The sequence below is a fragment of the Sander lucioperca genome, chromosome 14 (assembly GCF_008315115.2).
Source record: "Sander lucioperca isolate FBNREF2018 chromosome 14, SLUC_FBN_1.2, whole genome shotgun sequence".
Classification (NCBI taxonomy): Eukaryota; Metazoa; Chordata; class Actinopteri; order Perciformes; family Percidae; genus Sander; species Sander lucioperca.
Window position 1 is genome coordinate 19,855,619 of NC_050186.1, and position 16,224 is coordinate 19,871,842.

The following is a 16,224-nucleotide window of genomic DNA, read 5'->3' on the forward strand; positions in this document are numbered from 1 at the left end:
CGATTCAGCTGATGCAATCTAGTGGTGGGGGTTTTATGCTTTTAATTATCAAGCAGCATATGAAATAATCCAGATATCTGGTGACTCACAGTGTTCCCCAGATCAACACCCTGAGATTTGATTATCTTTTTCCCCTGAGGTCTAATGTGAGATGCACAGAGCAATCATAAGGCCTGGAGCCACATGCTCTGCTCTATTGTGTTACAGGGTGCACAAATATTATAATAAATGTGTTTATATTATGTGCAACATGCAAGCTACTATGCGAATAGGCCTGCACTTACATGCCAGCACATATAATTGATTTGCATGCTCTTTGATAATAAATTGCTACATTTTACAGGCTACACGCTACCAATATTAAATGCAGACCAATCTAATAATTTAATAGGCTAATTATCCTTGATCGGATCACTGAAATCAAAGCCTACTGTCCTGAAATAGAGGCCTCTTCTCCTCGAGTCGTCTCCTCGGAAAAAAAAATACTGTCCTCTCCTGCGATGACAGCTGAATGTGGAAAGACTTCTGATTTCACCTATCTAATGACTCCGCATTCGTAGAAAAGATGCTCCGCTCCTGTAGATAAAACTGCGTCAGTGCATAGTAGCCTAGAGCCAGCCCACCAAAATAAAATAAAATACGTCCTGTGCCAGTTAACGGTGTTTTTTCCTCCGCCACAGCGGGACCTCTGTCGCTCGGATCAGAGGATGCTGAAGATGCACTGCGGTAAAAACGGCCGCGCGTGTATGACTGAGCAGATCCAGTGTGTGACGGCTATTTAAGCTTCTGCCCCGCTGCTTTTAAACTGATACTAGCTTAGCTTTGTCTGGAAACCACTGCAGGGGCCTCACCTAGAGCACAATTAATGAGCGACAAGGGCTTTCGTTGTGGTAGCTGATATTAGGGTGAACTAGCCCTTTAAGTGCGCTCCACTGCGGCGGGGGCGGGGTAATGATGGCATCTTTCTGTCAACAGGAGATGGTCACATAACGCTGGATTGATCCGTCTTTAACTTCCAATAACTGCCCACATAGTTGTGGGTTCATCTTTTAAAATAAAGATAATCTTGCAGCAAGGCCGCGGGTTAATGTGGCCAGTGTGATGGTATTTCATAACAATTCAACTTTGACACCAAACACCCACTCACGTTGTGTGTGAGGATTGCTGATGCTGTTTTGTTGTCAACCAGCTAGCATCAGCTACGCCTACGGGCAAGCTGCTGTTAGCATTGACGAGCTTGCTTCTTTTTCTCTTGTTTCACAAACAAGCGATGGTATTTTGTATCTGGAATTCACGAATAATAATGTTGTGCTGCAAATAGCCAGCGACGTACTCGACATACCGACATATCAAAGGTAAAGTAACTAAGCTAACGTTAAATGCTAACACGCTAAAGCAGACCTTCACCAGACTTCACCCTTTATGTGACGGGCCATGTTAACTAAGTCAATGCTTACAGAAGCTAACATTAGCTAGCTAAATGTGGTGGTGATCATCAGTTGGAAGCTTTATTTATTCATGTTATTGACTGTTGCAGTACGTTGCTTTATTGTTTATTTCCTTGATTATGTTTATTGTATGCACCAAACACCAAGGCAAACTCCTTGTAAGTGAAAATGTATTTGGCTAAGGTGATTCTGATAACATGTATGTGTCAGCCAGTAGCAGCCAAACATGCTTTGTGAAGTGCAACGTGTTTCTGTCTACAGGCCTTCCTTATCTCAATTTGTTTATGATGTTCTAACAATCGTCAATCTAGCAAGTTTCCTGTTGATTGCAGAATGTGATGCTAGAGATTATTGCTGCTGCATTAGCTAGCTAAATGTGGTAGTGATCATCAGGTGGAAGCTCCCTTACTTCACATTCTTATCACTAATCAATACAGTTTGGGATACACAACTGGTTATCATTTAACTAATATCTTTCTTGACACCTACTTTAATCTAATGTTATAGCTGATACAGTTAATCGATTAGATAAAGCTGCTGTATAACTGAGTGGACTGACAGCAAATTATCAGATAGGTGACCACTTTGTCATGTGTTAATCTTCTCTATAGTTTTGCGTGACCATGGATCCGACCTGCAGTGCTTCGGCTGCTCAAGCTGGTTTAACTGTCCAGGTGTGTTTCCCCGGTGCCCGTGCGGCTGTTTTGGATAATCTGAACCGCCAGCGGGAAGAGGGCAGGCTGTGTGACCTCTCCATCCAGGTGCAAGGACATGTGTTCAGGGCCCACCGCTGTGTGCTCGCTGCATCCTCACCTTACTTTCATGACCAGGTAAGTCAGGGTACATCAATGTGCAATATATTGTCTGTACAGATTCATTTCTTTATAATAAGTTATTGTTGTTTTCACTCACCCCATATTTCTGTCCAGATGCCCAAAACTAATAAGTCCAAAAATATGTATTTGTTCCTCTCTCTTGACAGGTGTTACTGAAGAATGTTACAACTGTTTCCTTACCCTCAGTTATGGATCCAGTGGCCTTTGACAGTGTCCTGAGTTCTGCTTACACAGGCCAGCTGAGCATTGTGCTTGATGACATTGTAAACTATGTCACTGTGGCCAGTTTCCTCCAGATGTGGCATATCGTGGACAAATGCACTGAGATCCTGAAGAGGCCTCGGCCCCCAGCAGAAGTAAGCCCTGGAGAGACCGCTGCAGCTCACCCTGGCACTGCATCTCGCCAGCAGTCGCCAAGCAGCACAGACTGCTTATATCTGGAAAGGGAGGAAAGAAGGAAGGAGAGAAAGCCTGATGCCTTGCCTCCCTTAGCTACATGGAGACGTCCACAGCAGTTTCCTAGATGGGGGCGGCCACGGCCTTCATCAGCCCAGAACTTAGCTGACTCTCAACTGGACACCCTCCCTTGCTATACAGAGAGTGATTACACCAACTGTGAGGAGGCATGGGTATCAAGCCATGCCAAAACGAGCCACTTTGCTCATGATGGACCTGGCCACAATAGCCGGTACCATGGGGGGGTCCCTTGTGGTGAAGCATTAAAGCAGAAAGTTAGGTTTCAACAGCGAGGAGCACCGCAGAGCGTTGTTAGACGGCTTGATAAGAACAGAGAGAGCGGGGACATTGATGAGACACAAGAGAAGAGGAAGAAGAGAGAGATTGAGGCAGATGAGGGAGTCGGCGAAGCGGCGGTGGAGAAGAAGGGAGGCTTTGCACAAATGGGACACTGCGGTAAGATACAAAAGTCTTATTTCACTTTAAACACAAATAGTAGGCTATGTCTCTGTCAAACAAAATTATGTGAATTCTTTCTTTTCTTTTTTTTTTTATCCAAAGTTGAATTACTGGTCAGGTCCAGGTTTTTGCTACTGAAAATATCTAAATGCGATTATTTTGACTGATATTGTGATTGCGATATGATTCACCATATTGGAGGAAATTATCATCTTTGTATCATTATTTTAATTTTCATTGAAAAATATTAAAATTTAAAAAATGAAAATGATTATAGTGTGATTTTTGTGAGGATCTGTACCAAACAAAGATTTTTTTCTTTAGTATGTAGGATACAATTTGTAGGCTGGGATGTCCTTGCAGCACCACAATACTTAATTGAGAATGGTTTGACACACATTTTGCCTTTTAACAAATATTGCGCTGAGTTTCAGTTCCACTATCAAAACTTTACTCTGTTCATAACCTTCTTTAAGAAATTAAAACATGTTTTCTATCGAACCCTTTTTCTTTTCATATAATAAAATAAGCCAACATTCTCAAATGTTAGTGTTTTTCCCTCATTCACAGACAAAAGGTTTGCCTAAATAAATGAGTTTAAAGTTGATTAAAATCAGAAATCAGATTAAAAAATAAGTAAACTAAAAGATTTTCAAATCCGAGCACCATTCAGTCCCTTCAAGGTCAGTACCACCAAAAAAGTATTGAGATTAGATACACAGCCTTATATTGTGGCTGTTCGTCCACACTGGGTCACACATTACTTCTCCTTGTTCTGTCCATAGATTTAATTTGATTTTGTTTTACATCTCTCCAGCAGACTTCAACCCAATTTCAAATGAGAATGTAGGACAAGTCACAGGCAAGGCGGGTGTGGAGGAGACAAAGGAAAAAGTGCAAAGAAATTTGGTAGGAAGAGAACCTTCCTCAGACCTGCCCAGTGTTAATGCTTGCCAAACAGGTGAAGCAGTTCCGGGCCCTTCCTGTCCAGTCTCGGCCCGACTGCAGTGGCAGACGAGTCCCTGGTCGCAACAAGAGCAGAGGCCGCAGGAAGTAGAGGGTGGCAGCTGCAGTAAAGACGAGGATGAAGACGATAAGGAGGAGGATGTGGACTTTGAATGTTTCACAGAAGGGATGTTTAGCAGAGACACATATGATGAGATTGAAGATGGCACAGGACAGGTTTCCCAGAGGCCTTTAGGGCCTGTGTCTCCTGACTTCACCACGACAGGCTCGGAGGTGAACTGGCCCTCCACCAGCGTGGGACAGGGTAGCTCATTGACCCCCACCTCAAGTCGCCATTTGTCTCCATCCTCTGCTGCATTTCCGCCACCCTCTTCACCCCCGACGCCATCTTCGTCCTCCTCAGTGTCCCTCGCTGGCACCCCCTACACAGGCAAAGTCCACTTCTGCCACTGCGGAAAAGCCTACACCCTGAAGAGTATGCGTGACCGGCACGTGAAGATGCAGCACCTCAATCTACGGCCCTTCGGCTGTCCCGTTTGCACAAAGTCCTTCAAGATGAAGCACCACCTAACCAAGCACCTCAAGACTCATGGAGGGCTGCGGCCCTATGAGTGTGGTCTGTGTGGGAAAAAAGTAATTTGGAGAGACAGCTTCCTCAGGCATCAGGCCCGATGTGAGAGACTTGCCTCCAGCGCCTCAGCTAACAGCAACAACACGAGCACAGCTGCAGCGGATATGGATGACAGCTACAGTTATGGATTTGAAGACGGGGTTGCTTTTCTTGCAACCGGAGGACAAGTGAAAGTCGAAGAGGTGGACTTTCACAGGGAGATGGAGGACGGGATGCATGGCCTGTTGGGCAGTGTGTCTGGGATTGTGGATGAGCTAAGAACTCAGTCACAAAACTTGGACGCCAGTAGTCATGTTTTTAAAGAGGAGGCGAGTGAGAGCTTTTGCGGAAATTGAACATCATTGTTAAAGTGTATAAATAAATAAATACATACAAGACGGACAATGCATTACATGATGACTTCAGAAGTCTGGGGACACAAATCATTGAAGGCTTCTTTGAGCTGCTGCTTTTGTTTTCATCCTTTTTATGTGCATTATTTTCATGTCATGGATATAAAAAAAGAAGAAAAAAAAGGAACAATCATGCTTCATTCAAGTGATCCTTTTTAATGTGTGCAGTGCCAGGTAGCCTCAGTTCTTGTTTAGTGATGCTGTAAACTGTACATCTGTGTTGTGAATGTACTTCTTGAGCCAGATTAAAGTTCAATGCATTTTGCACATAAATTATTTGCCATCGATCTTAGAAAATAAATACAAGGGTATGAAAAAATGTTTTCTGTGCTGTCTCTTCCTACTATGTACAGGAAAGACACCTTGGTATATGTGGTAATCAAACCAGCTGTTGCAATTTATTCTAGAACACTGAGGCTCATTTTAAAACATTGTGGGTCATTCTAGAACACTGTGGCTTATTTCACAACAGTTCCTTTGCAGCACAACTGTGGAGCACCAGAGGTCTCTCTTGCTCAGCAGTGCAGCATCCCTTTCCTGTGATCAATTTGTGGAAAAGATTTTCACTGTGTTTGAAGAAAGCATCTTCCATTAATTGTTACAAAAAGACCCAGAGACTCTGAAAGATGACAACCCAATGAACGGTCATTTAATGGATTCAGGTGCATTCAGGGGGGACAGCCCAATGGAGATTTCCATTTCATTGACAAACATGAGGTTGTGGCGATCAAAGAACAACTGTTCAAAGAGGAACAAAAGTATAACATACTGTATGGCACTGTATGTACAGCCAGGTAAATTACGACACAGTATAGAGAAGTTTGTTGATATTTTTTCTTACTATTCTCTAAGTAAAGTGATGGTGATGTGGGTTAATTGAATGCTTAAATCACATTGGGTTGAGCATTTGAGCTCGTATCTTATATCAGAATATTAATTTTGAGATTTTAATACATTTGTAGGGATATTTTCTCATTCCAGACATGTGCGTGGCCAAAATCAGTATAAAGATGAACCATAGTGAAAGGTTTAGGGTATATTTAGCCTTTTGTGTGAACGCTAAAATACGTCAAACAGGAAAATTGCCTTTGTGTGATACAGATTTTAGACCACTGAGCCAATTATTGCAGAAACGTTGCATGCAGGAGAGATGGAGCTCTTTGCTAATTGTGGTCTTAGGGGCAGTTGTCCTTGAAAAGTTCTAGCTCAGCATTATTTATAATGATGTAAAAAAACAAACATCCCCAGCTCTGAGTATTATTCTTGTTCAGTGTTCAGTTAACTGTAGCACAAAATGTACAGCTACAAGTACGTAATTGAGATCTTGTTTTCGGTACGCTGTAGAACACTTTGATTTTAGGATTACTGTCTGAGATAGATGATTGGCCTCCAGAGTTTCCGGAGTGTGTGGGAGTCTTCAGTTATGGATCATGGGTTGAGTCCGGGGCTAATAGAATACGTACTTTATTCTTTCCCTCTTCAGTTATTTTGCTGCTCAGCAAACCTTGAATATGGCTAAGACATGATGTTGCAGTCTCCGCTATTGCCATGATTACAAACATCATAGGGTCAAATGCAAGGGCATAACTTTGGGTTTGAACATTGGGGGCGGTAGAGAAATGTGTATATCAAACACTTGATTTCCTGCATTCTGGTGAATTTTTCTGTAAGAATTTGTGCCTTTTCTGCATCAAGTTATGGTACAAATGTCTTTATTTATGTAAAGGAAATTATTATTAGATATTTGGGGTGGGTTGCACTGGCCAGTTTTAATTACACCTATGGTCAAATGTGAGGTTGTAATACCTGCACAAATAGATGAGTAGGAAAGACAAGAGGCACTTTGATTATTTCCTGTAATATTAAAGGAAACGTTTCACATTTTGGGGAATATGCTTGTTCGGTATCTTGTCAAGAGAAGCTTGAAGTCTGTACGACATAATGGAGCTGCATGGAGCGGGTAGTTGGTTAGCCTAGTTTAGCATAGTCTCGCTTTGCCAGACCTTCCTCCACAGCGCTGCGGAGGAGGGTCTGGCTAGTCCACACAGCATTCCGGGATGGGAGAAAAACGTGCTCTGGTTTATTGGCATTAACTTTAAATCAATCAAAATCATCATGGGTGGTGCTAAGCGCTGCACGGAGCCCCGGTGCCGCTGGAAAATAGTCTCGGGAAGGAACTTGTTTTGGTGGAACATGTGTAGTTGTTTTAGTCATAGCAACAGAAAACTCAGATTAGACAGATAGTCTAGCTAGATGTCTGGATTTACCCTGCAGAGATCTGAGGAGCAGTTAACCATAGTCCTCATACTTCCACCGGAGTTTACAATTCCAACACAAATCCGGTCGAAAAAAAGGATAACCGGCGGAATTTCCAGTGGCTTTGGTTTTTGTACAGCTTAAAAAAACAAGATTCAATCTGAGAATAAGTGAATTTTGAGATGATGGTAGGCAGATTTTTCCAGTGTTGGTAGTCTTTATGCTAAGCAAAGCTAACTCTCTCCTGGCACCAGCTACATATGTGAGAGTGATATTTTTTCTTCAATTCTCAGCAAGAAAGTGAATAAGCACATTATCCAACATGTAATGTAATAAACTATTTATTTAAAGCTAATTGGAAAAAGTGTCTCATACTGTTTGGCTACAAAAATCCCTAAAACGAGAAACAAATTATGTAATAAAGAATATTTGTAATAAATTACGACAATTCTCAGATTTTAAAATATTTAATAACTGAGAGAAGACATAACATGTTTATTTCCAGTTAGGCTAAACATTACAAACATAGTTTTACATTAAGAGGGGAAAAAACAGTAGCACCATCACGTCAGCAAAACAAACAAACACCTTTATATTTCTTTTGACTTTTCCGTTAAAGTGAACAAACCAACAGAGCATGTACAAATGGGAGTGGCAATGTAATTTGTTGTGTTATCAACAAAATGAAATCAACAAATAATGCGTCGGAACATTTAAAATCAACATACTGTCCTTTAGTACTCCTCCAACCGTCTTGGTGCTTCCGCCTTTAACCTTTGAGCCACTTACTATCTGACCATCAGATAAAACAAACTGGTGTCCGTCGTCTTCTAAATTAAACACAAATAACATTAAAAGTTAAAACTTAATTTAAGATGCAAACAGATAACTCACAATAAATTAAATCAAATGCAAAAGCTACTATATAGAAAAGAGAGCAGACCATTTGGTTTTAGTACATTCTTTAGTTATGTAACAGTGCATTTGAAAAGGGCATTTTATTTTCCGATAAACTTGAATGTAATCATACTGTACATGTTTATTAATTACATTGAACCATAATGAAACACAAACAGTATCACTAAAGCAATATTAAGAGTCCATCATATACTGTAGGTTTCCAGGTGTGTTTTCACATGCTTTGCAACATACGTTTCACTCGAGCACAACAGCCACAAACAGGACCACTCTTTGTCTAGATTTCACGTTTGGTGTGTGAGTGGTGTTTCTAAAAAGCGACATACATAAAGCGTCACTTATGTACAAAACGCAGATGACAGGAGACAAATAGAAAAACAAGCATCTGCCATATGCTGAACAAATGAACAAACCTCAGACAGCACACACTAGCACCATCAGACAAGATACTCAAATGGGAGAGTTTTTACAGTAAGATAACTAAAAGCATGACCAAACCTCTTATAAACAGCTAGACAAGATATCCGTAGAAGTAGGATTTAAAAAAAAAAAAAAGAAGAAAATAAAAGGCACAGTGACCAGCTACATCCCTGGAGAGTGGTTTCATACTCTGTCAATGTCAGTGTCTAAACATACAGGAGGATGGTGTTAGTGGGTTAACATTTCTTGAGGTTGTGAGTCCGCCGCTTGCAGATCTGTTTCCCCTCCTTTGTCCTGTCCCATCGGCGTTGGATCTGTGGTGTGGTCCTCGGCGGAGAGCTTAGAAGATGGTGCTCCAGCGTTTAGGGGGTGGACGGGACTTGGTTTCTCCCTGGAGAGAAGAAGAAGGAAGGTGATGAGGTGGCTGAGAAAAATAACATGTATTTTCTGTCCCCAGAGATGGCTTCTCAGAGCAATCTGGGGTAATGTATTTTTTTTTTTTTTTTGTTAAAACTGTGCTGAAAGATCTGATTGTCGAATACTTCACATTAATTGGGATTCAAGGAGATCATCCACACTGAAAATAAACCCTCAGAAGAGTCGAGGTAGATGGCAGTTGCAGTAAAAAATAATCAACGAATATGTTTGTGAGAAATGTAATATCTAAGTTTACATGTTGTGTCACTGTAAAAATGAAAATGTTGCTCTTAAGCTCGTTAGTTTATTATGATGACAGGCTGCTGTGAAAGCGTGTTGATGACAGAAGATGAATGAAACTGAAATGGTGAATCATTATACTGTATTGATTTATTACTCACTGATCTCTGCTGAGAGCATCACTGTTGCATTTGGGCAAACACAGACAGGAAACAGTGTTTATGAAGCCCAGTTTTACAGATCGAAAGAGGAAATGTTGAGTAAAACAATGAGGCAAACGTGCAGTAAGCTCACCAGGCTGAAGATCCTGGACAGTGTGCTTTGGTCTCTGCGTCTTCTGACCGGCGACTTTGTGCTCTCAGCACGCGGCGACGAGGCCTAGAAAAAGACGCTTTATAAGCACAGATGGAGACCTGAAAAACCGGGGCCTGAAAGCACGTTTGCTGCTCTGTCACTGTTTAACCTTTAACCAGACGTTTAATTCATTTTACATTGATGGCCTTTTTGTTTTTACGAGATGAGACACATTTTACCTCAGAGCATCAGAGTAGATGCCCCACTACTTCACCAAAATGCCAAAAACAATTGTTTAAAAATGTTATAGAGGGCACAATGATTGCTGTTGGACAAAAAATACATTTCCACAAATAATAAGTCTTTCAAAAATGAAGAAAAGACTGCATACTTCCTTATTAGTGGCTAAACGTTTGCACTTTTTGCACATAGGCTATATCTCTTTGTTTTCCATCCTATCCTTTAATTGCATTGGGGTCAACCTTTTGGTATTTGGATCTAAGTTTTCATTGGGTTTTTAAATGCGCTTTGCTACATGCTGAAGTGGTCTAATGTGAGGTTTTTCTAATCATATAACTTTTAGGAATTATACACAAGTTTAAAGGTGTAAGGTCATACAATTGGTTCAATCATTTCACTTGTAAGCTGAGGGAAAAACAACAAAACTGCAGGTATGTGGTTTCTCTGCAACAGCAGCAGTGTGATGTGGAAGAAACAGTTGTGTCTGTGCTTCGATCTGTTATGTGAGAGAGTAACGTAATGTAACGAGTAAGTAATGTCCGAGACGTGGGTAAAACATGAAAATGGGATATGACCAGACTCAGGTAGGAGCAACCTTCAAGGAAAAGAAAATGGATAACAAGGGAAAGATAAGGTCGGCGTCGACATGACTGACACAAAGGACACAAGTCAGTAATCACACACATATGAATCGGCTGTCCAGGGTCGCCTGACAGATGAGAAGACACAAAGAAGGTGGGAAGCCAAAACAGATGGATCGTAGAGTCATCTCTGGCATAGAGGGGATGGAGGTGTTACAGAGAACTAGAAGTATGGAAGAGGAGGAGGAGGAGGAGGAGGGTGATGCAGGCCAAGAGGTCCTAAGAGTAAATGTTTACCGGTTGTGGTTCATAAACAGTTGAGCAGTTTCAAAGTCATCCAGAAGCAGCGAGTCGCTCTGGATTGAAGCAAAAAAGAATTTATTTAAATGTGATGAATTTACCAATAAGCCAATATGTGTTGGTGTGTCAGAAATTAATAATAAATCAATCTTTTCAACTGATCAAACAGTGAATGAAAGTGATTTTCTGTGACACACGTCAAGGGTGAGCTTTGCATTTCAGCCACTGTATGTAGATGCTGGTGAATCAGCTCTGCTCAGGTATTAAAGACATTTCTCTTCAAGGAGGAAAGCAGTGAAACACACAAAGGAGAAAGAGACAGGGCGAGTGTGGAGGTTAGGTAACAGGTGCGCTGCAGACAAAAGACACATTGGACAGATTTAAATGGGATCATCGCACGCACACGCACACGCACACGCACACACACACACACACACACACACACACACACACACACACACAGAACGGTGCAGTCAGCAGTGGGGCTTTTGTTTGAATCGAGAGGGGAAGTTTGTGTGACGTACCAAGCCCAAGATGTCTCTCCACTGGACATGAAAAAGAAACAGACAGTGACATGATGGGATGATGAGATACAGTGATAGTGTGGTGGCACCTGCATCCACCTCAACACATTTGAGAATCATCCAGTTAAAGATATTAAATGGCAGCTGGTGATCACTAATATAGGTAAATATGTCATCCAGTGGCCCCAAGTTTGTGGCCACTTAAAATAAAGCTTAAGTGGTTGCACCTAAGAGTAACTTACACCATAAAACCTTCCCCTTTTGGTGGGCAGAAAAGGTTAAAGGTCCAGACGTACAGGTTGGGATCCACTCATGTAAAACATGCATTTACTTACTAAAAGTTCAGCCTACAGACATTCATGGTCCCTGGAGGATGAAGCCTACTGACACTGGTGATCTCCTGACTTTTTATATAGTGTCACCATCAGGGCAAAGTGTTCAATTATTCAATGAAACGTAACCACATACAAGATGAATTAACATTACCATTAAAGTTCATGTTCCCTACAAGATGAATATGAATGACTTTGATTTCCTTGGAATTTTCCTTTAGTACCATCATGTGGTCAAAATTTCAATTTGTCCAATACTTTGGTTTAAGACAAACAAATACCTGCTAAACTAATGACATTCCAATCGGTCTTGGCTATACTTGCTGATAGTGTTAAACTAGTGTTTAGTGCTAACTAGCAAATGTAAGCATTCTTACACACAAAACTAAGACGCTAAACATGCATTATACCGCTAAACACCAGCATGTTAGCATTGTCATTGTGTACTTGTTAGTATGCTAACGTTGACCACTATGTGTGGCTGCAGAATCTTAGAATTTGACTATAGCATCTTTTAAAACATTTTGATGGCATACATGTTTGTTTGTTAAAAAAAGCTGACGATGCCGGTGAGTAATAGTGCAGTTTGACTGAAGTTTCTCTGGGTCAGATGATCGACTGGGGGACGACTGGGGGACGGGGAGCGGGGCTAGCGACATGCGTTGCTGTCTGACACAGCATCCTATGTGATACTACCACTGGGTGGTGCCAAAGTTTTAAAATCCCACACATAAAGCTTTAAAAGTATCCAAACAAAATAAAAAGCTTAAAACAAAATGTATTAAAAAAGATGCAGCTGTTGAATTTGACATTTTGAAATATAATGGAGAACATTTACTATAGAGAAGGAAGTCTAACAAGTGATCAGAAGTAAATTATCAGTGCATCTCAGCATCTTCACTCTGCCTCTACGCCTCTGGAGTGATCAACAAAACAGATATTGTAAAAAATGAGACTCACCCTGGATTTAGGACGAGGAGAGGAAACCTGAGAGACACCAAGCAACAAGAAAATGATTGATTGCACAGGGAAATAGAACAAGTAACTCTGTTTTGAAATAAGCAAATGATTGAGCTGCTGATTGAAACTTTACCCAATTCCCGTTTTTTTTTTTTATCAGTACGTATAAAAAGAGTCAGGCAGCTTTGTTTGTTTGTGTTCACTGAGGGAGCTGAGGAAAACAGTTTAGCTTTGAAACGCTGCCGCACTATTGATGCCAAAAGTTAGAGCTGAAGTAAATCGAAAGAAGACATTTCAACACTCACACAGTAGGCTTTAAATTGGAGAAAAATTGGTTTGTTCTGTGTTCTGGATAATGCAACTCACAGCAGTCTGACAGTTTCAAATGTAAATAAAGCTCAGGATGTTAAATGCTAAAGATGCTAAAGGTATGTAATGTATGATATGATGTATACAATATGAAACTTACAATGCTCCTGAAGAAATGCACCACAGCATTTTCTTTGGTCCGGCGGCGAGCGGAGGACTGGGGTGAGGTGGCCAGGTGACCCCGGAACGAGCCCTGTGAGGATCAACAGAGGTCCAGTAACTGCGTGTGTTTACATGGCACATGGTAGCCTATAGGCCTACCATAACACTGAGTAATGCTACTGTGAAATTTTTAGGCACAATGTAACTCAACAGCATGGTAAAGTATTTTTATTCACTATATTATTGATGATTAATTGATTGATGGTTATTGATGATTGATAAATCTCCCATTGCCAGACCTATCTCCACAGCACCTGAGTATGGTCTGGCTTCACGGCCTATATATTCTGGGATAGAAAAATGGCTTGTTTGTTTTTCTTCAAAGCTTTCACAGCCGTCCTGGGTGGCGCAAAGGCTCGATAGAGAGAGAGATAGCGCAAGGAGACACGCCGGATGTCAGGTTTATTATCCCAGCAATGTACAGTACATCCGACTAATGATGAAGTAGCTTTGCAGCATGAGTTTGAAAAGACATCAGTTCTATTCTGAAAATCGTTCCCAGCTGTGCCATACCTCCTAAGATTATTATAATTACAGTAGTTTTAAGGTCCTCCTGGGCATCAAGTCTCATAATGAAAGGACTATAACCATTTGCGACGATGGGTAATCTGCAGATCTAATCAATTAGAGGCAAGTAAAATACTAAAAGGAAACAGCATGTACGGTTTACAGTGCGAGAATGAAGGATGGTGTAGTCGACTACAGTGTGATACCATGTTTCAGAGATTTATCAGGTGTAGCTGGCTGACACACTGTCACTAGCACAACCTCCAGAACAATCTCACACATCTGACCATCTCTGTGCGGTCTGACAAAAATACACACGTCTCTTTATCCTAATGAATGTGTATTTTCAATGTAAATAAAGTAACATAAGCCTGAAAAGATCCTTTTGATATGTACAGATCCCTATCATCATAGCTTTCTTTTGGCACTGTGTTATATTACAAGTGCAGGACAGAAAGCCTGTAACATAAGAGGCACGAGATCTAAGCACAAACAGTAAAAATGCATACAAATCCACAAAAATCCACAAAATCTGCTGATGTCAGATGAAAAGGTGAGTGTATGAGAGCAGCTCTGACTCCTGGGGACTTCACTTAGAAAGAGTTTTTTTCTGTCTGCAGCTCACGGCCGGGCTCACACTACAAACTAAATGTACCTACACCGTGGTGGTGGTGGTGCATCTACTGTAGAGTTAGCGTAGGCCATGTGGGTATAAACATTATTTCTTTAACTTAATGTACTGTTTAAATTTAAAACCCAATTTGGAGGAGTCCAAATAACACCACAGGCCAAAGGGTCGAGACTGACCTGATCTATTGGAAGAAGTTAAAAGGTACAAACAGAACTCAGATAAAAGAGTTTTTGAAAACAATTACACCAACTTCAACATTTTGGACCCAGTCAACCGTCCAAATAATTCCATTTTTATAATTCTAGGGAATTTGTTTTTAGATCAACATGTATGACAGATAAAGATAACTCTAAAGGAAAAGCTTGGTTGGCAAAAAGAAATAAATCTATCCAGAAAAAAAAGGTTCTGAGAATAAATTTTCGTAGTGTAGCATATTGTTTCTCACAAAATCCAAGGCACTCCAAAGGCCAAGTGGAATTTCGCCTCAATATTCAAACGCAGGCCCTAAATGAGAGAATTGACGATCCAAATATGAATTAAGGAGTTTCTAGTCGGGGCAATGAGCCATCAGTGCTCTGCATCCTTTAAGCAGCTATCGTCAAAAAGCCCAAACTGAGAAATTTCTCTCTTTAAAACTATTTATTATTATTATTATTATTATTATTATTATTATTATTATTATTATTATTATTATTATTATTATTATTATTATTATTATTATTGTTATTATTATTATATAAAAAAGTTTCTGGAAAGCTATGGAGACAAGTTGAAGAAGTTCAGATATGCTGTTCACTGAAAACCTTGAATCTCCAGATTTGATGATTTTGCTTTTGTTTGTGTGTGTTACTTCATGGATTAAAAAACATTCTCTCACATCTTAAACCTATAGCTCACAGGACAGCGACAAAACAGTCCTTGACAGATGATCAGGTAATTATATGGAGGAACTGAAATCCTTGGTCCTGGCTTAGGCCCCACTGACTAAGACAATCGCTAACAAATGTTTCCAAATTCAACAAAGCACTAAAAACAAATACAATATAGCACAGTGTTGTAGTACAATGAGGAAAGATTATCTAATTTTTGAGTTTTCTAACATTAAGTTAGTTTTAAGAGGCATGGAGTAGTGAAGTTCAGCTGGAGAAAACCCCCCTGAACTATCCCTTTAGATGCAGATGCTCGGATGCTCACCTTGCTCCTTTTCTTTTTGTCTCCCCCAAAGAACTTGGTGATCTGATCCATGAGACCAGGGTTCTTCTTTTTCCTCCCGAGCCCGAAGGTGCTCTGCCCTGAGGTGCTTGCCGTAGCCATGCTAGTACAGTAGTTGCTGAGGTTGGATGGGGTTGACCTCTTTCTATCTACTCAGTAGTCCTCTTCCAAGCCAGTCCACAGTACCAACACTGGGCTCTGCTGCTCCTTCGGGATGGTTTGCTGCTCTTCTGACGCATGGGGGCCGTCTTTGAAGGTGTCGTCCCCTCGATGAGGAGGGTCAGGTGGGGGGAGGGGGGGGGGCTGCAACGACAGTGAGGTCCATGTCTCTGGCTCGACTCCAGGCATTCTTTGGAGCTTCAGTGGCTGTGTCAGTCACTGCCGCCCTCTGCATGGGCCCGGCCATTGTTCCTCTCCCCATCTGCTTCACCCCGGCCGCAGCGACAACAAGGGTTATCTCTGAGTCTGCACTCACACCCTGATGCAAAGCAGCCCGCAGCACTGTGAGGCCATTGTTGAATCGGCCTTGTATATCCTCTCAATGGATTGTGTTTAAATTGGATGTACAGTCACCCAGATTAACAAATGGAGAGGCTCAGAAGACGAAGAAAAAGCGTGTTGTGTGACAACCTGTGAACACGAGCCAAGTATCTGCATCTGCACTGTAATAAAA

At 41.2% G+C, this 16,224-nt stretch overlaps 2 protein-coding genes across 11 annotated transcripts in view; one reads left to right on the top strand and one right to left on the bottom strand.

The window, feature by feature from the left end:
• The window catches only part of LOC116047162 (zinc finger and BTB domain-containing protein 44-like), a 22,622-nt gene extending 17,119 nt beyond the window's left edge, over window positions 1-5,503 (top strand). Inside the window, exons 1-5 of one of the 4 annotated variants that reach the window (XM_031295744.2) lie at window positions 502-1,355; window positions 2,060-2,278; window positions 2,431-3,196; window positions 4,017-4,165; window positions 4,208-5,503. In XM_031295744.2, coding sequence (XP_031151604.1) covers window positions 2,072-2,278; window positions 2,431-3,196; window positions 4,017-4,165; window positions 4,208-5,131 — 2,046 coding nt within the window. In that variant the 5' untranslated portion in view covers window positions 502-1,355; window positions 2,060-2,071 and the 3' untranslated portion in view covers window positions 5,132-5,503. Of the gene's footprint in view, window positions 1-501; window positions 1,356-2,059; window positions 2,279-2,430; window positions 3,197-4,016 lie in introns of those variants that run through there. The other 3 variants (XM_035991586.1, XM_031295741.2, XM_031295743.2) reach the window with 3 other exon arrangements.
• Window positions 5,504-8,565: 3,062 nt separating this feature from the next.
• mbpa (myelin basic protein a) lies at window positions 8,566-15,805 on the bottom strand. 7 transcript variants are annotated; one of them, XM_031295737.2, is made up of 7 exons: window positions 15,534-15,805; window positions 13,140-13,232; window positions 12,671-12,697; window positions 11,379-11,399; window positions 9,734-9,817; window positions 9,601-9,621; window positions 8,566-9,173 (listed from the first exon to the last, which is right to left on the bottom strand). In XM_031295737.2, exons 1-6 carry the CDS (start codon window positions 15,651-15,653, stop codon window positions 9,619-9,621), a joined length of 348 nt encoding a protein of 115 aa, XP_031151597.1. In that variant the 5' UTR covers window positions 15,654-15,805; the 3' UTR covers window positions 8,566-9,173; window positions 9,601-9,618. The 7 variants fall into 7 exon arrangements, 6 of the variants coding, with proteins under 6 accessions (XP_031151597.1, XP_031151599.1, XP_031151595.1 ...); XM_031295739.2 differs by lacking the exon at window positions 11,379-11,399; XM_031295735.2 differs by lacking the exon at window positions 9,601-9,621.
• Between the last annotated feature and the right edge of the window lie 419 nt (window positions 15,806-16,224).